Source organism: Salvelinus fontinalis, chromosome 36 (assembly GCF_029448725.1).
Source record: "Salvelinus fontinalis isolate EN_2023a chromosome 36, ASM2944872v1, whole genome shotgun sequence".
Classification (NCBI taxonomy): Eukaryota; Metazoa; Chordata; class Actinopteri; order Salmoniformes; family Salmonidae; genus Salvelinus; species Salvelinus fontinalis.
This window is the reverse complement of record NC_074700.1, coordinates 10,524,132-10,545,207: the sequence shown is the minus strand read 5'-3', so window position 1 is coordinate 10,545,207 and position 21,076 is coordinate 10,524,132. Positions and strand designations below refer to the sequence as shown.

General features: G+C 43.7%; 1 protein-coding gene across 50 annotated transcripts in view; it reads right to left on the bottom strand.

Annotated features, from left to right (window-relative positions):
- LOC129835195 (receptor-type tyrosine-protein phosphatase delta-like) overlaps positions 1-21,076 on the bottom strand; it is a 678,254-nt gene that overhangs the window by 159,271 nt on the left and 497,907 nt on the right. For 49 of the 50 annotated variants that reach the window (XM_055900635.1, XM_055900637.1, XM_055900634.1 and 46 more), the window contains one exon: positions 1,731-1,901. In XM_055900635.1, coding sequence (XP_055756610.1) covers positions 1,731-1,818 — 88 coding nt within the window. In that variant the 5' untranslated portion in view covers positions 1,819-1,901. Of the gene's footprint in view, positions 1-1,730; positions 1,902-3,690; positions 3,763-21,076 lie in introns of all 50 variants that reach the window. The other variant, XM_055900636.1, reaches the window with a different exon arrangement.

Here is a 21,076-nt window from a genome sequence, read left to right as displayed (position 1 = left end):
GGCACTCTGCGTTGCGTCATGCTTATGAACAGCCCGTAGCCATGGTATATTGGCCATATACCACACCCCCTCTGGCATTTTTGCTTAAATATAGCAGGATACAGCTAAATATGGCTGGATATAGCTGGATATAGCTAAATATAGCTGGATATAGCTGAATATAGCTGGATATAGCTAAATATAGCTGGATATAGCCACATATAGCCGGATATAGCTGGATATAGCAGGATATAGCCTGATATAGCTAAATATAGCTGGATATAGCTGAATATAGCTGGATATAGCTGAATATAGCTGGATATAACAGGATATAGCTACATATAGCTGGATATAGCTGGATATAGCTGAATATAGCTAAATATAGATGGATATAGCTGAATATAGCAGGACATAGCTGGATATAGCTGGATATAGCTGGATATAGCTGGATGTAGCAGGATGTAGCTGGATATAGCAGGATGTAGTTGGATATAGCTGAGAGAAGACATAATCTCTGAGCAAATATATACTACTTCAAATTGGTCTGGATCTCCGTTCTCTTACTCCTTAGCTGTGGACACTGGCCTGTCATCCAACCACCCTATCCCCAATCCCCTCTCTCCTCTGTTACTCAGTCATTGCTGGACTACCGTCGACTTCCCTCACGGTCAGTTTGTTTTGGCTTGGAAATGATAAACAAGCACAGCTGTCCAAAGGGCTATCAGATCAGCTGTTAGCACGCAGACAGCAACAGGGAGAGAAGGGAAGGTGGGGATTTAGGGGTTAGGATGGCCAAGTGCATTTGTGGTTGTCTCCTGGGTTACATCTGTGCTCAAATTCCCCCGTGGAATGTCCACTGGCGACTCAAGTTTGGAGTTCAGCTTTCCTTTATTTTCTTTTGCATGACACATTAGTCATAGGACCTAAACTATAAGTGTATGGTGACATAGTCCATGTTCATGGTCTATTCTATTCTAAAAGATTGCTAGTTGTGCTCAATAGAAAGCACATAAAATGCTGCTATGATTAAAATGGCCAAGTCAATAAAAACCTAGACACACCTCAAGTGACAATTTACTTTTCCATTCATCTCTCTCACTGTGAAATATACGCAGTGGGAGGGGACAATTGAGATGGGAGAGAATGAAACAGATTGCAGCGAACATTTCTCAACCAAAAGTTTTGAGTCTCGCCCATCAATTTCTCTTTTGCTGCTCCCTCGTCTGTGACCTTGGGAGGACACTCCGCTATTCAAACATATTCAAGCTGAAGAGGGAGATTCCTGCGGTGTGAAGGGTGTAATAAAACTTTTATTCACCTGCACCTGCTTTCTGGAAAGTAGTGATTAATGGGAAGCGGTGTTAACCAGGGGAAACGGAGTAGGATAAACTCACTGGAGTCTGAAACCTGTTGTGACACCTCAGTGCTCAGATTTCAACTCCAAACATCCTGTAACTCCAATTCAATGTATTTTTATGGTGATATATGTAGTTATCTCCATATTGGAAAAATATATAGAGGAATGGACTTTTGGCCATGGCCTTGTACTCATCAGGGTGTTGGGGGGGGGGGCGGGGGGGCGGAGAGAGATGGAGAGAGAGAGAGAGAATGCTGTGTTTTGTGTGTGTATAACTGTTAGTGTGTGTATGTGACAATGAGATAAGACCACTTACAAGAGGCATCTCTCGTCCCTACAGTGGCACGAACTGAGGAGAAAGAGAGGACGAGAAGTAACGAAAAGTGACACTTACTTTCGGCGTCGGCGAGAAGGAGGAGCAGACCCAGGACGAGCAGTGCGGGTCTATCTATGTGCATCATGGGACAGCTTGGCACCAGCATGCTTTGGCAGCCTCAGTGGTGCTGGCTAACAGAGCTCTGTGAGTCAGTCTGGTCTGACTTCTCAGATGCAGGATATTCACAGCCTGCGGGGGGAGAAAGGGAGTGGGGGAGAGAGGGAGGAAAGGAGAGAGGGGAGGGGAAGAGAGTGAGGGCATGAATGAAACAAAGTGGTTTGGCATCTCGTACTTTATCTATCTAGTGCACATTTCTGACATACCCACACAGACTCAGTAGGTTCTGACAGCTAAAGAGGAGAGAGGGTGATGTGCTCGCAGGCTATATTCGGACACTTCGGAACGCATGTTAGTGTGCGCACGTCCACACGCACGTACACAGATGAAAGGGCTCACTAACGCAATTTTATCCTCGCAGCAAGGATTTGCACACATGCTCTAATCAAATTAACTATTTGTTTGTGATCATCACTGTTACATGTCAGACTTTTACATAATTTGCTAAATCATTTACTGATACCATGTGCTATGTAGAATGTTTAAAAAAATAGGTTCTGAGATCCACATACAGAAAACTCACACATTCAACATGCTAGAAACGGAATCAACATGCTAGAAGCGGAATCAACATGCTAGAAGCGGAATCCTAACTTGTTAAGCCTACTATATTAACACTAATGGGGAACTAACCCAAACCGTCCCTGGAGAACCATATAGCTGGCCATTCAAGTCATAGCACCTAATGTCTCCTTTCATTCTTTATTGAGCGTATGGTGAGACAGTAACATATTGGTGGATTTCTCTCCAGAGACCAGTGCTATCCATAAACTACGTAGTGACAAAATGCCACCATTGTTCTTAGTACCTTTAAAACCATTCCGCTCCGCCTCATATTTATGCCCGTCTTACACCAGTAGCTGAAGCTTTAATAGCTTTAAGTGTCTCCAAATGGATTAGGACAAAAGAGAACGCAACAAATCTATACAGTTTGATGGAGTAAGCTAGCGTTAGCCAAACGTATTCTGTATGCAACCAACACGTCCTTTATCAAGCACTGCTTGAAGTACACATAGAATCTGTATGACCAAGTAGGTTAGGCTTGTGTTCACTCTCATGTTTCGCCACCCCTTCCTTTATCAAAAGCCACTATGTGGATGGGGTAATTGATCTGACAGAGCATGATAGCATTAGCAAGTAGCCCACTCGATTCCACGTCATGAATTTGCAAAAGCCAGTGCTTAATCCATAGTGACTGACACGTTTTGGTGGTCATGAATTTCTGTACTCTTCTGGTAGCTAATCCGCTCCATGAGCTCTGGTGACACACAGTGTATTAGCATTAGCATGCAAACCCGTTAGCATGCTAGCTAGTTAGCATGATAGCCAGTTAGCATGATAGCCTAGCATGGGAGGAGGCTATTATCTGAGACAGACGGTGCATTCCAACATACACATTTTCCAAGCAGGTCTGCACAGATTATATAATGTGGATTTGGTTCCTGAGATGTACAACACTTTTCCAGGCATTGTAGATATCTAATCAGTGTGTAGATCTGTGCTTAAAATGTGTATTTGGAACGTACCCAAAATGGTTGAACTTGCTTGAGGTACACTGACGCTGAGAGCCTTCACACTTCTTCAGACGGACACATCATTTGACCTCTGACCTCTTAGACAGTTTGACATTTAGCAGAGTAGCACCGAATGCTAACTAACAGATAATATTGACCATTAGCGCATTAGCCACACCACAGGCGCAGACAGAGTACTGTTTACCCTCACAAACACATTAGAGGAATCGCATAATCCTTTTACACACGGGGCTCATTCGTCCGGCTATTTATCTGATGATTTATAAACAAATAAAACATCCAGAAAACCAAAAGTGCAATCAGTGTGGTAGACGATGACAAAGTACCTCATTTCCCTGCTACCCATCTCCCCGCCTCTCTCTCCCCGTTTCTCCCTCTTTTATTCCTTCAGCTGTAGCCTGTAAATGGCAGAAAAGACAGGGAGATAGTGCACCTGTCACACTCTATTTGTGTCGTGGGGAGATAGACGTGACTACCTGTCTCAGAGCGCCGTGAGGCCTGTGGTGGCCGTGAGCGGGGGGCGCGTGGCGAACAGAATCAATTTGAAGCAATCTCAACCTACAGTACGCACCCGCGCTCACACACACACATGTACACAAACACACACACTGTCATACACATACAAGCAATACAAGCAATCACACATCATTTCTGCATTTATAGTGCATTCTATTCCATAACACTGTTTAAGGATAGGGGTATCACTGAAGTGCAATCCATAGTAAGCAACGACAGAAACAGAAAGCTCCTCTAATCAAGGTCGCTGACGTCTTCCCTGACTTTTGCTTTGCATGCGAAATCTGGGTTGATAGCCTTTGAGTTAATTAATGTAGTGTGAATTTCCATAATGACATGACATTAGGAGTCCTCACTATACACAGTACTCAGCAGCCTTCCCTTCCTTTCACTTCCTCCCTCCACTTCCCTCCACATGCTGATACAGACAAACAAAGCCATCTGCATGTTTCGTAAGCACCAACCAGGGGAGAGGGAGGCTGTGCCATCCATGTGAACACAAGCAGCCTTAATGAGAACAAAGTAGCCGACAAATCGAACCTGAAATTGGAACCTAGAACCTAAAAGGGTTCTTTGACTGTCCCCTTACGTGAACCCTTTGAAGAACCCTTTTTGGTTCCAGGTAGAAGAACCCTTTTGAGTTGCAGGTAGAACTCTTTCCACAGAGGTATTTAACCCAAAAGAGTTTTACCTGGAACCAAAAAGGGTTCTCCTATGGGGACAGCTGAATAACCTTTTTGGATGTCTTTTTTCTAGTAGTGTACATCAGAATTCCCTGTGTTACCCAAGGCACATTGTTACCTCAAATATTACCTCTGACCATTGTCACCAAAGCTTTCGTTCCGCAACATGGCCGCTCTGTTTCACGTGTCAGTTAAATTTCACACATACAGCGATGCTGATGCTTCCATTGAACATTTATTGCCAAAAAAAAGAAGAAAAGAAACCAGAACAAATCTTGTCCTTTCTTTCCGAGCCCCTGGGCGGTATTATTGTGTACCTATTCAGCAGTGTTCCGTTCAAAGAGCCGGGTTGTGATAGGATCATGCATTATTAAACAAAAGGCAGACAACAAGCACAATGTTAATTAGAAAATGGGGAGATATTGCCAGGCAGTGGAGGAGGAGAGAAATAAAGAAAGAGGGAGGGTTGGTGAGTTGTCGTTCTCTCTCCCCTGATTCTTATCACTCCCTGAAAAGGTTGATAGAGGAGGGAGAGAAACAACAGAGAGAGGGATTCTCTGTAGAATGGCTAGCCCGTTTAGTGTCTTCTTCTATTGCATGTGGGAGCTACGTGTCTCAAACAATGACTAGTGATTTATTTCATAGCTTTTTTTATCCTGCTGTATGAAATGTCAAACAATGTTTGATAAAAGACACTTGGGCTCATTTTTTTGTTAAAACATCTTGAGATGACTGTTTGATGATCAACAGACGTGAACACATTACTGTAGCATCAGCATCCTTCTCCCTCGATCCCTTTCCCCGCCATGCTGCGGTGGTCTTGACCCTGAAGGCATGCTGTTATAGAAGCAAATTCCATCTAGAATGACACATTCTGTGTTAGCGTGCTAACTTAGCGTGCTAGTATATCCACTATATGACCCAAACTAATGGGAACCAAATCCTAGCATGAGCATTATATTAATGCAACTGTTGAAAAGAAAAACTTGGCATGGGATAAAAACAATACCCCATAACCAACCTTGACTCATCTTTCATGCATGTTGCTTCAGTTTTGCTTCAACACATCAATTGGGTTTCAAGGGGTTCTTTATGTTCATGAATAGCATGCAATGCTTTCCCATCTTATAAAATGGATTACATGGAAACAGTTGTTGTTCTTCCCCCCCAAAAAACAAAGCGGCCACAAAAATACCAAGCCCAACTATTAAGTCAACCCCTTCCTTAATTGTGTGTACACACGCAAAGACAGAACTCTTGCAATGCCACTATATTGGAGCTAAATCAAAAGCTTCACACTGTAAGAATGCCAAAGTATTATGCCTCACAGAGCAAAACAAATACGATTTTTAGCCTTTTATTAAATGTTCCTTTTCAATGCCCTGTCATAAACAATGCAGTCATTACATAGTCCAAAACCACAAGTAAAACATGCCATGTTTCTTAACTCTAGCAAGGTAAAGCTGTGTTTTAGATGTTTTATACAGTCTCTTGTATCCAGATGCCACGCTAGAGGTAAGAGTCAAACGCTCAAGGACTCTATAATTAAGGCAAAACCGCTGTACCATGGCCGAGCGCTCACCCGCCTATTTCAACCGAGAGGTCAAATGGCATCTCCACAGAGGGCATAGGGTATCGTGTACCCATTCCTCACCCTCCCCACCTACCCATTTCAACAGAAATATGACTTCAATAGAGTTGAGAAAAAGGCTACATGAAAAATGATTCACACCAATTCAACAACAATAATAATAATAATAATAAGGTGCCCTCTGGGTTATTGCTATGTGTCATATGATTGGAGTTAAAATGTCTCCCGTTGGAACACTCGACAAAGGCATAACTTCCCCTAGCAACCGTCCGCCCACCTGTCAAAAAGGGTGCGGGCTAAGTCAGAGTGGCAGGCCATGAGCTTGGGATGCTGACTGCACTTATTATGCATGACACATGCAGCAGTCTTTTATCTTGCCTCCTTCCACTCATCTCTCTCATTCCAACACAATCTTCTTCTTCTGTTCTCTGCCTCTCTCGTTCACTCTACTTTCTCTCCCTCTGTCTTTCACTGTCATTCCTCTGCCCTTCTCTGTGTCTTCTCTCTCTCTCACTCGCTCATACCTCCTGTGTCAATCCTGTCGCTGTACTCTGTTTCCTCTCTTTCCATCGCTCCCTCCATCTCTCTCTCACTTTGATTTAGGACTGGTGTCTGGGACGTTTCTCACGCATCGCCCCAGATCAGCGGGCATGTGTAATAACATCCCTCAAGCTAAGCTAAGCTATGCCCTCAAGTGCAGCCTCCACATGAAAGCTTCTGACAAACCGCGGCTGAGAGAAACTTATTTACTTCCCCCCCCTCCTTCCGACCTCAGTCAAACAAGCCTCCCACGCTCATAAATTACGTTTTCAGAGATGCTCGTCCCACCCGAGTTATTCTGTTGTCTCCATGTTTATTCCAACGTCAGAGGTGTTTGTTTATGCCGTGGCTAGCGGCTAATCGCTAAAGGGCTAACAACAAGCTAGCATCCTCTCTAGCGTACCACTCTTTGTTGTTATGAGTGACGCCTTCCAACATAAGACACTGAGATAAGCTTATTGGGTTCGGGTGACATTTCCCGCGCCAGTAATTGGGTTTAAAGGCACCTGCTGTGTCTGGAAGAAGGAAGCAACGGTGATCTTGTCACTGCATCGTGTCACCAGGTGCGGGTACAGGAAATGCCAAAGCCATTTCACCTTCGCAGCAGGAGTTTGAACTTTGAGAAGCCTCCAAATAAAGTTTCTCTGAAGGGAGATGTGTTTGTTTACCTAATCCCCAAAGGTCACTGACAAAGTAAACCCATAGATATGTCTAAGAGTTGCTTAACTTGTGCAATGTATCTATCTGTGGTTATAGCTCTGTAGGGAGAATATATGCAGGTTGGCATTTGTGTCATGACTTACCCTGGAGACAGCTCTGCAGAGGGGTCACTAGCTGGCACAGCCACAAAGTCATGAAATCTGATTTTATACCTAACCTTAACCCCAACCTTAAAAACACTGCTAACCCTAATGCCAAACCCTGACCTTAACTTAAGACCATAAAGCTCTTTTTTCCCCCAGGTATTTTTACAATATAGCCAATTTTGACTTTGCAGCTGGCCTATCAAGTTCCGCCTTCAGGGTAAGATTCATGACAATAAACGTCAACCTGCAGAGTTTAGATAAATACAGCAGTTTTAACAAGCTGGTGTTTGCCCATATAGCTGCAAGAAAAACTAACAATGGAACAGAGGCCAATATATACTGTATATTCTCACTTTACTATAATGATCCTATGTGACAGTCTAGCACTGTCTACCTCCCTCCTCTTCTTCCTTTATCTAGCACATTTTCCCTGTGCCTCTTACCTTGTCTATTTCACTTTCTTTCTCTCCTACCCACAGTAAAACACATCTCGTTCTTCTTTAACCCTTCCCTCGCTCTTTCTCTCTCCCTGCATCTCTATCTCCCCGCCCCTCCTCCAGTCCGTTATCCCCATCTCACAGCAGCTGTTAGGTTCAGATGGATGGTCCCCCAGTACACGACCTTGACCACCAGACTGGTGATTGATTATCCCAGTGCCCTATTGGGCTGCTCCCCTGCACACTGACATACAGAGTCAAACACACACACACACACGCGCACACACACACACACACACACACACACACACACACACACACACACACACACACACACACACACACACACACACACACACACACACACACACACACACACACACACACACACACACACACACACACACACACAGTTACCCAGAACCTAAGCTCCAGGGGTAAGCATCAGGGACACTAGGGGGGAATAACATCACCACAACACTCTACATCTGTGACTGCTTGTTTGTATTTCTGCTGACCTTGATTACATTGGCCAACACATGGTTAATTCAATCATATAGAAAACTTGAATGCCTCTGAGGGCTCCCCCATGCACTTGAGGGGCCACAAGTTTGTGTGCTGTCTCGATGCTGACGATTTAGAAGTGCATAGTGTGTCGTGCTCGTGTCGCCGCCGTCCACTGAAGGACACTTCTGTATGAGTGCCGTGTTTCACGTAGAAAGGAACTCATTACCGTGTAAATGTGCTGCATTCAAGTGCCCATTGTGTGAGAGGGAGAAAACAGTAGACTCAGCAGCCGCCAACCTGGAAACAGTGGGATTCAATTTACGCCGCATGAACAGGGGAGGGCCAAATCATGTTACATATTATGAACAAGAAAACAGGGGAGAGGGAGGAGATGGAGGGAAAGAGAATGGTAAAGATGGAGCTGAGAAGGAGGGAGCAGGCAGAGAGAGTGGGGTGGGAATAGAGAGAGAGAGAGAGAGAGAGAGCCTCGCTGCTAGCTTTTCCCCTGCTCTGTCTGTGCTTGTGCCAAAGTGAGAGAGAGAGGTGGAGAGTGGTGGAATGAGACTGAGAGGGAGAGGAGGACAACAGAGGCCGGAGGGTGGAGAGTGGTGCAATGAGACTGAGAGGGAGATGAGGACAACAGAGAGTGGAGGGTGGAGAGTGGTGGAATGAGACTGAGAGGGAGAGGAGGACAACAGAGACTGGAGGGTGGAGAGTGGTGCAATGAGACTGAGAGGGAGATGAGGACAACAGAGAGTGGAGGGTGGACAGTGGTGTAATGAGACTAAGAGGGAGAGGAGGACAACAGAGAGCGGAGGGTGGAGAGTGATGGAATGAATCTGAGAGGGAGAGGAGGACAACAGAGAGCGGAGGGTGGATAGTGGTGGAAGGAGACTGAGAGGGAGAGGAGGACAACAGAGAGCGGAGGGTGGAGAGTGGTGGAATGAGACTGAGAGGGAGAGGAGGACAACAGAGACTGGAGGGTGGAGAGTGGTGGAATGAGACTGAGAGGGAGAGGATGACAACAGAGACTGGAGGGTGGAGAGTGGTGGAATGAGACTGAGAGGGAGAGGAGGACAACAGAGAGCGGAGGGTGGAGAGTGGTGTAATGAGACTGAGAGGGAGAGGAGGCCAACAGAGAGCGGAGGGTGGATAGTGGTGGAAGGAGACTGAGAGGGAGAGGAGGACAACAGAGAGCGGAGGGTGGAGAGTGGTGGAATGAGACTGAGAGGGAGAGGAGAACAACAGAGAGCGGAGGGTGGAGAGTGGTGGAATGAGACTGAGAGGGAGAGGAGGACAACAGAGAGCGGAGGGTGGAGAGTGGTGGAAAGAGACTGAGAGGGAGAGGAGGACAACAGAGAGCGGAGGGTGGAGAGTGGTGGAATGAGACTGAGAGGGAGAGGAGGACAAAAGAGAGCGGAGGGTGGAGAGTGGTGGAATGAGACTGAGAGGGAGAGGAGGACAACAGAGAGCGGAGGGTGGAGAGTGGTGGAATGAGACTGAGAGGGAGATGACAACAGAGAGTGGAGGGTGGAGAGTGGTGGAATGAGACAGAGGGAGAGGAGGACAACAGAGACTGGAGGGTGGAGAGTGGTGGAATGAGACTGAGAGGGAGAGGAGGACAACAGAGAGCGGAGGGTGGAGAGTGGTGGAATGAGACTGAGAGGGAGAGGAGGACAACAGAGAGCGGAGGGTGGAGAGTGGTGGAATGAGACTGAGAGGGAGATGAGGACAACAGAGAGCGGAGGGTGGAGAGTGGTGGAATGAGACTGAGAGGGAGAGGAGGACAACAGAGAGCGGAGGGTGGAGAGTGGTAGAATGAGACTGAGAGGGAGAGGAGGACAACAGAGAGCGGAGGGTGGAGAGTGGTGGAATGAGACTGAGAGGGAGATGACAACAGAGAGCGGAGGGTGGAGAGTGGTGGAATGAGACTGAGAGGGAGAGGAGGACAACAGAGAGCGGAGGGTGGAGAGTGGTGGAATGAGACTGAGAGGGAGAGGAGGCCAACAGAGAGTGGAGGGTGGAGAGTGGTGGAATGAGACTGAGAGGGAGAGGAGGACAACAGAGAGCGGAGGGAGGAGAGTCCTAGGCACACTAGAGCAGTCTGGAGGTGTCGTTTTCCGGAGGGGGTGATGACGGGTTGGAAAAATCTGCAATGGTTGGAGTACGAGAACGTGTATGGGCTTTAAGATCCTCTGTTTCCTGCAACATGCATGTATACATAATCTCTCGTTCTCTCTCTCTGTGTCACACACACACAGTCTCTGCACCATACGCTCCGGGCATCTTGACATCTACCCCCCACCCAGCCACGGTCTGTGGGAGGATGAATAATATCACTTTCGAGAGAGGAGAGAGGGAGGAAGGGAGAGAGAGGGAGGGAAATAGAGAAAGTAAGAGAGAAAAGGATGAGGAGGGAGAGAGAAGACAGAGAGAGAGGATGGAAAGAAAGAGAGGAAGATAGAGAGAGAAAAAGAGGGAGAGTGGATGGAGAGAGAGACACAGAGCACAAAGAGAGAGAGAGAGGGAAGGGGGGGAGTGAGCAGTAGAGAGACCATTCCCACCCCCCTGCCCCTGCTCTCATGCAGTTTTATGGAAAAGACAGAGGCCATGAGAGTAGGAGTGTTCCCCTGAATAGACAAAACAGCACTCCTCTGTGACTAGCGTGGCAGAAATCAACTGTAAAACCACTGCAATTGCATGAGTTCCTACTTCATAGACCAGACCCTAACTCCCAATGCAGTTTTCATAGGAACACAACAAATCAGTCCTTTTCTCCCATACAACCAGTTCACCGTTCATCACTTTGAATATCAAGGTATTTTGCCACAGTGACATTTTAGCCGCATTTGTACCAAAGCCGGGGCTTGCTTTAGATATGAAAATGCATTAGTTAAGCATACACGGAGGATGTAAAGAAAAGCCTACGGTGTACACGCAGCTCTCAAGGGCAATGTCGTTATTAAAATGCTAAAGTATCTCCCATTTTCTAAGCATTCATTTACGTGATATACCCTGAGATAAATGTAACGGTACATTATATGCGCGGGAGCTTTGAACTATGGCAGGGAGGGTGTATCCCTCAACCCATATCCCCTCAATTAGCTTTAGCATAAATTTGTATCGTATTATACCTTTAGCGGCATGGCTAATGTTTCTACCTCCCACAAGCCCACATGATAGGTCATTTCATTTCACGTTGTACCGGCAGCTCTTGACCTGATTCAAAGTTGTGTGTTTTGCACATTTATGCACGTTGTTTCATGCCCAACTCCCAAGAGACTAAAGACACACGGGTATCGGTCTATTGGACACCACATGGCTACCCAGTCTGGCTTGACATGAGTATAAAGGGGATTATGACTGCTCATGTTTTGTCATGAATTATATTAGATTTTTTTTTTTAAACACACACACAGCAGAAGTCTGTAACTGACACAACTGACCTATTAGCAAAACACAAGCTTATCAGAGTGCGTTATGTGAGAGAGCTGCCAAGATGGCTGTTGACTGGGCATCAAATATTACCACAAATATTAGGCAACTTTGTTGAATAAGCAACAGAGCAATGAAGCTGTCCTTTTACTCGCTTCAAAGAACATCCTAGGAGGCGTTGAAACGTACTTGAAAAGTTCTACTATTTTACCGGTGGGGGATTTTGCAGGACTCATTTGTTCAGAAATATCCTTTGATGTGTATTTTAGCGAGTCATTTCAATAAAAAACACTATATTTATGGATGATTTTAGACCTCCTTTGGACACATGTTAGCTACAGTTCCCACAGACTGTGGGAGTGAAATGTGCTCTCTTAACGTGCGGACCTAGTGCTACACACATTGCCGTAAGGACTGAACACGGGCAGGAGTGAACAACTGTCAACAGTGACCTAATCTGTTATACAACGGTCTACGTTAGCAAGAATCAAGAATAGCTCAATTCAATGCTAAGTCCATTTAACTGATGGCCTATTGTAGTACTAGAACACAACACTGTTTTGATGACTTTCAAAATGACTGAATAAGACCCTTTCTTCTCCCCCAGTTTTGAGATGAAATTAAATCAAATCTCAGTTCGCCTCGCAGAGCCCAATAAATGCCAGCAAGGAAGCAATTTGACCCACTACCTCTTCTCCCAGTGCATTTCCAACGACAATGTACAGATCTACTTTAAAAGCACATTTCTGTCTCTATTACTTTAAATCATTTTAGATGGAGGCTGTGGTTGTCCCCATACCAGTTTGATGTTTGTTTTGATAGTTTTCACCCTGATTAATATAGGCATATGTCTCCAGCTTATGAAAACAAGATAAGCCCTACCAATTTTTATCTTCCCAGTCACATTTGCAAAAACAGCACATTTGAAATGAACGTTTGATAAGTGCCTATTCCTACACTGGCATTTCTCCATTTACCAGAGAAACGCTGGCTGTTAGCTTATTTTATTCTCACTTGGACATAGATTGTGAGACTGTAGTGTATATTCAATATGCAAATGTGAACATTTGATTAACTCCCTCAAAAGACCTACAACCACAGGAATAATGCCAATTTTTCACACACACACACACACACACACACACACACACACACACACACACACACACACACACACACACACACACACACACACACACACACACACACACACACACACACACACACACACACACACACACACAGAGACAAACAGTGACAGACAAACAAACAAACACACACACAGACAAACAAACACGCACACAGACAAACAAACACATACACACAGACAAACAAACACACACACAGACAAACACAAACACACACACAGACAAACAAACACACACATAGACAAACAAACACACACATAGACAAACACAAACACACACACAGACAAACAAACACACACATAGACAAACACAAACACACACACAGACAAACACAAACACACACACACACAGACAAACAAACACACACACACAGACAAACACAAACACACACACAGACAAACAAACACACACATAGACAAGTCTGCACTGTCACGACACCAGCATTTTGACTCCGATACCAGGTGAAATTTGATTTTTGTATGCATTAATTATAGCAATTATACAATATAATTATACAATATTATATGCTTTTTTAAACCAATCTAACTACATAACAACATAATGGGAATCATTTATTTGAATGGTAAATCTCTAGTCTATTAATACTGGTTAAATCAAGATGTAGCCTAGGCCTCCTCACGAGTTAAATGCATGCACACACCCACAAAACCTTCTGGTACTGAACCGTTTTCCTGTTCTAGTATAAAACAATTACCGAAGTTTCGATATACCGAGCAACACTAAGTGCATCATCCCAACTAGCAGAGCGTCCTTTCCAAGAGTTTAAATGACCATTAACCAACTGTTTACATCTTGTCATTAACATGGCTGCCTGCGACAAAGGTGCCAAAGTGGCATCTGAAGCTCCCATTGGTAGAGCCCGGACCCACCTTACCCGCCCAAGTGACATCTGAAGAGAGATAGGAACCATGAATAGAGGATTAGCTACTGCATAATTACTTATTTAAAGATCCTAATTAAGAATTTCATTTAGAGTCGCTGCCAGTGAGATTCTGCCACTGAGGTACTACAGGGAAAAGGTGTGTGTGTGTGTGTGTGTGTGTGTGTGTGTGTGTGTGTGTGTGTGTGTGTGTGTGTGTGTGTGTGTGTGTGTGTGTGTGTGTGTGTGTGTGTGTGTGTGTGTGTGTGTGTGTGTGTGTGTGTGTGTTTATGGTACATTGATGTCGTTTAGCAGATGCTCTTTTTCAGAGAAGCTAACAAGGACTACAACATATAGTACATGAGGCCTGCTAGGGACACATAACATCTCGAATGACTTCAATGATTCATGTATGACCCTTTTGTGATGAGACGTACATATGTATTATCTAAATTTGATCACTCTTTTGTTGATGATCATGTTCCTGTGCCGCAGGAAATGCAGATGAGCTTAGTGATTTGAATAAATTCACTGAAAACCCCAACTAAAACAAGGTTAAATTAACAGTATTGCACTTTTCATGTCGCCTCATTTTGAAACACTAATAGCCTAACCACAAATCAAGCAACATTACGGACTAAACGTTCAAATCTTGTTGCTGCAGCATTATTTTGCTTCGACAATACAGGTCAATTTAAGATCCTACATCTGTACTGTTACGTTTACGATGAGGGGCATCATTAAAGTTCATGGTGGTAACCAGTGTGGGATGTGTCTGTAATTACCAGCTGTGGTTCAATCACCTAATATCATCCACCTACGAAATGCACTCATAAGACAATGCCAAACATTCCAAAAGGTTACTACACAATTTATAACTTTGCTCACAAACTTGTTTTAGTTGTCAGAACTCGCTTGTCTCTTGTCAGACTGCGGGCAAACGCTGAAATTAATTAGCTATACATTCTTTTTCTCATAATGCAGCCCAGCATCGTGATGCCTTTCAACTTCTCCATTTGTTTCATGTACGGGAAGGCATTAGTGTGTGTGTGGTAACGCCTCACTAAACCCCTGCTGTTTAGTCGGTTGTAATTAGCCGAGGAAAGTTGCACTTGTGCTAATGCCATGCAAATGATGCTCTACTTTTATGATTGAAACGCTGCTTCTTTCACCTGCATGTTTGTTTGGATTATTGTTAGACTGCAATACTGTATAAACAGTATTGGTCACAGATTAAAAAAAAAAAATTAAAGTAGGGGCATGGATCAGAAACCAGTCAGTATCTGGTGTGACCACTATTTGCCTCAAGGAGAGCAACACATCTCCTTCGCATAGAGTTGATCAGGCTGTTGATTGTGGCCTGTTGAATGTTGTCCCACTCCTCTTCAGTGGCTGTGCAAAGTTGCTGGATATTGGCGGGAACTGGAACACGCTGTCGTACGCGTCAATCCAGAGCAACCCACACATGCTCAATGGGTGACATGTCTGGTGAGTATGCAGGCCATAGAAGAACTGGGACATTTTCAGCTTCCAGAAATTATGTACAGATCCTTACAATATGGGGCTGTGCATTATCATTCTGAAACATGAGGTGATGGCGGCAGACGAACGGCACGACAATGGGCCTCAGGATCTCGTCACGGTGCAATTGGGTTTGTTGTCCGTAGCTTATGCCTGCCAATACCATAACCCCACAGCCATCATGGGGCACGTTGACATCAGCACACTTTTGTTTCAGCACATGAAACATGGGACCACCACTTGACATGCTGCCTTTATGTTTTTGTTCAGTGTAGTTAGACAAAGACACCACAGAGAAAGTTTGGAGCTACTGTGTGGAGTGTCAGTCATACTGTATAGCATTGTTGTTGGAAGCTAGGAGAAGTCAAAACATTTTCCCTCTGCTGTTGAAATGAAGTGATTCCAATACGGGAAACTGCGTATACACATCATTTTACAGCGTCCCTGACAATTCCTTCAACCCCAGACAAAAAAAAAGAGCAAGCGAGCTAATGACGCTAGCATTGTCAGCCATCAAAGTTATCCTTTTATCTCTCGCTCTGAGTGTCAGCCACATCCATTTCCAGCGCTGCAACCAAAACAAATGTGTCAGACAAGGGAGTGAGAAACAAGAGGAAATGTATATTTTTTGTTATCTCTTGAACAGGAGCAATGATAACACAATTATTGGACGTGATGTCTGGCCTCTGAAGCTTGATCTGATGTGTTTCTCGGGGTGGAGTTGAGATTGTAAAACCGCAATCTTTACCTGCATATCAAAAACAGCTTTTATCTGCAGAATCGCTAACATCCAAAAAGTCATTGTGACAGCTCAAAAAAGGTTGTGGACAAAGTCAATTGAGGATGCTATAGTTGTCATTTATCCAAAAGGTTGAGTGTGGTGGAATACATTGTTCCAGACCCTCATTCACTCCACACCAGTAAAACGGTAAGATTCACAATCATAAAGAACACCAAAAATGGCAAACTTTTACTCTACCTCTCTCTTCTTTCAAAAGAATTACAAACAGTTGATACCAACTGGCAGTTAAGACGGTTGACACAGTTAGACCCAGGACAGGTATACATACAGAGATCTCTGAGAGAATGGCTGGGTAAGGAGAGGTACAGTGAGAGAATGCTTGAGCCCCTGATCTTTCCACTGTAGTCGTATCATTGGGGGAGAATACACAGTCTGCAGTTTGCTGATGAACAATTTGACCTGATTTCAGGCCTGGCTACCCGCATGTCCCTCCACAAAAGATCATCAGTCTTTCTCTCTCTCCCTATCTATCTCTCTGGGACTACCAGAAAAAGAGATATCTCAGGGTAGACAGTCAGGGCATTGGCCAGTCGCTGGCAGTTAGCCTGCGTGTGATTGAGGTGTCACTAACTTGCAGCAGCATTGGGGAAACAGGAGCTACTCGGAATGGCTTGGGGCTGCTAGCAGATGCTAACTGCTACTACGACTAAACTGTCCCTCCTCCTGGGGATTCATAAAAGTTCAACGATGGGGACTGGTATTGAGAAGATGCCAAGGTGCTCAGGGGCATAGTGACACTCTGATTTCACACGTTTTGGATGATGTCCTTGCACCCTGTTGGCCATAACAAAGAATAGGCCAAATATATGAAGGGTGAGACCCAAACAAGCATGCAAGCAGTATGTGCAGTGTGTGTTCCATTGCACAATTAAAGGTGAGAGGTGAAAACTGGGAACGGAACCTAATCAAACTCAACACGCCTTTGCCTTTTGAGGTTGCGAAACATGGTGTGTTGACGAAGGAGCAGTTAAACAGCGAAGTCAGACACCATAACAGTTCAACAAATCTGATATCCCTCTTGGGTATATTTGACCTTTTGCTAGTCAGATATGTTCCTCACAGATCACAAAAGCACCAGAAAATGCCTTCTTTTGTCAAAGTCCCATTCTCCTCACCTGTTGAGAAAAAACTCTCAGTTTGCACTTGACAAGCTGTCTATCACCCATCTGACCTTAAACATCAGAAACAAACTGTCCCAATGGCGCCTGTGGCTCAACTGATGACTGTACGGCAAAAAAGTGTCTGAAACATTCACCTCTGCCTCATTTCTCCTGCTAGCTCTCGCTTCCTTTTTTTCTCGGTGTGAGAGACAAATAATGGTTCATCTCTTCACATCAAAGGTGGTTTTCTCGCCACACGGAAATGCCTGACTGGCTGCCGTCTGTTTGTTTTGGGGGAGGAGCCAGTCTTATCCTGATCTCTGGCTTTAAACTTTGCTGACTAACTCCTTCGCCTTTGTTGTTCTTACAAGGAGCTTGGCAAGGTGACAATAAGCTTCAAAGGGCTGCAATGTATTCATGCACATAAATGGCAGATTGGCAAGGAGAACGCAGGCTCCATAATCTCTAAACAGGGGAAGAACAGAACTCTTTGTGCGTGTTTACACCTGTGTGTATGTGTGTGTTTGTAAACGCCTGTGTGTTTTCATGTGTGTGTGTGTGTGTGTGTGTGTGTGTGTGTGTGTGTGTGTGTGTGTGTGTGTGTGTGTGTGTGTGTGTGTGTGTGTGTGTGTGTCTATATTGCTGATTATAACATAAGCCCCTCCAACCCCTTGCTTTGAATGCTTGACTATGACATAGATTGTCCTGTAATGGCCACAAGACTGAGGGCTTCACCTAGGGACTGCCTGTAATTGGCTAGAGGCTATGACGTTTACTTTTGTGTGTAGCGGGCAAATACCAGGGGAGGAGTGTGTGTTGTAATGCTGATGTTGCAACAGAGTGTTCCTATGATGTCATTTTGAGGTGATAACCTTAAAATAGTTTTATTTTCTATCTGCTATCATTAAATGCCGACACAACCAAAGGCTACTCTCTGATTGTACATTTTAAAAGCAGTGCATAGGGAAGGTCTATTCCTGGCAAATGACAATTCAATTCAAAACAGGGTCAATTTTAAGCAATCATAAAGTTGCATTCGCAAACATATACACTAAAACTGGACTGGACCATTTTGAATGTCACATGAAATCCATAATATCCATAACATAACGATGTATCCATAATATCCATAACATAAGGATGTATCCATAATATCCATAACATAACGATGTATCCATAATATCCATAACATAACGATGTATCCATAATATCCATAACATAACGATGTATCCATAATATCCATAACATACTGATGTATCCATAATATCCATAACATAACGATGTATCCATAATATCCATAACATAACGATGTATCCATAATATCCATAACATACTGATGTATCCATAATATCCATAACATAATGATGTATCCATAATATCACAATGTATCCATAATATGCATAACATAAGAATGTATCCATAATATCCATAACATACTGATGTATCCATAATATCCATAACATAACGATGTATCCATAATATCCATAACATAATGATGTATCCATAATATCACAATGTATCCATAATATGCATAACATAAGAATGTATCCATAATATCCATAACATACTGATGTATCCATAATATCACAATGTATCCATAATATCCATAACATAAGGATGTATCCATAATATGCATAACATAACAATGTATCCATAATATCCATAACATAACGATGTATCCATAATATCATAACATACTGATGTATCCATAATATCATAACATACTAATGTATCCATAATATCCACAACATACTGATGTATCCATAATATCCACAACATACTAATGTATCCATAATATCCACAACATAACGATGTATCCATAATATCCACAACATACTGATGTAACCATAATATCCATAACATAACGATGTATCCATAATATCCATAACATAATGATGTATCCATAATATACTGATGTAACCATAATATCCATAACATAACGATGTATCCATAATATCCATAACATAAGGATGTATCCATAATATCCATAACATAACGATGTATCCATAATATCCATAACATAACGATGTATCCATAATATCCATAACATAACGATGTATCCATAATATCATAACATACTGATGTAACCATAATTTCCATAACATAACGATGTATCCATAATATCCATAACATAACGATGTATCCATAATATCATAACATACTGATGTATCCATAATATCCATGACATACTGATGTATCCATAATATCCATAACATAACGATGTATCCATAATATCCATAACATAACGATGTATCCATAATATCCATAACATAACGATGTATCCATAATATCCATAACATACTGATGTATCCATAATATCCATAACATACTGATGTATCCATAATATCCATAACTTAACAATGTATCCATAATATCCATAACATAACGATGTATCCATAATATCACAATGTATCCATAATATCATAACATACTGATGTATCCATAATATCATAACATACTGATGTATCCATAATATCATAACATACTAATGTATCCATAATATCCATAACTTAACAATGTATCCATAATATCCATAACATAACGATGTATCCATAATATCCATAGTCCACATATTCCTGTCAGGGATCATCCTGTAGCTAACATCATTCATTAACGTGTTCCTATGACATCTTGGGTACGTCACAATATTCTCTCCTAACAGCATTGGATTGATCTAGGCATGGGTGACTTTCCATATACAGTACCAGTCATTTTCTTTCAAATCCATGAAGGGAAGCAAACTGGTACACACTTCGGGAGAAAGGAGAGATTGGGACATAGCCCTGAATCACAAGAACCCTAAGCCATTATGATCCTCCAGTCCTCCTCAGCCTCTGGGTGTCTAACCCTGTGTGACTGCCCAGCCTCTGTGTTCTAAAGCCAATCCGACTGGGGCCAGAGGCATGATCAAGCCCAATCTCACCCCTCTGCACTCTCTATCTCCCATCGACATGGGGGACATCCATCTTGATTTCTGCCGAGTGCCCAAAAAAAAGAGGAAGGGAAAGAGAAAGGGGGGAGAAAGGGAGATAGAGGTAGACAGCCTCCCAGATAAGGATGAGGAGAGGATCGGAGGAGAGGATCTTGGGAGTTTAGCCCCAGAGTGGGGGTGAGAGGAACTTCATCTTCATCTAATTACTGGGCTACTTTCAGGGAAGGGAGATAGTGTGATCTGTGAGCGTTTATGGAGGCTTGAGTGCGGTGTTACAGGCTCATGTGAGATGTGAACGCAGACAAACACACAAACACACAGGAAGGAGCACAGACAGACACACAAATACACACAAACAGACAGACAATCAGCTCCCTCTCAACCAAACAGAGAACCCCCCACACACACAGACACACACAGAAACACGCACGCGCACACACACACACACACACACACACAAACACACAAACACCCTCTCTCTCTCACACACAGACACTCGCTGGGGCCAGGGCCGAGCGCCATAACAGCCCAATGAAATATATTCCGATTAGAAAGTTGTCGCATTACTCCCCCGCCCGGATGATAAATACGCCGTTAGCACCGCCATTAATCTTCTAGCCATCCGCTGCTGGATGTGACGAAGGGGGGGAGCCCTCTTACGGAGCTAGCGCCTCGGAGTATGACTCTAACATACTGCAAGGAGCTCATATCAATGGGCTGAGGAGTTGGGTTTTCGTGTCACTGCTGAAGAGAGACTAGTCTAATGTGCCATTCATTGGGATGATATCTTGTTTCTGTGCAGGATTGTTTGAGA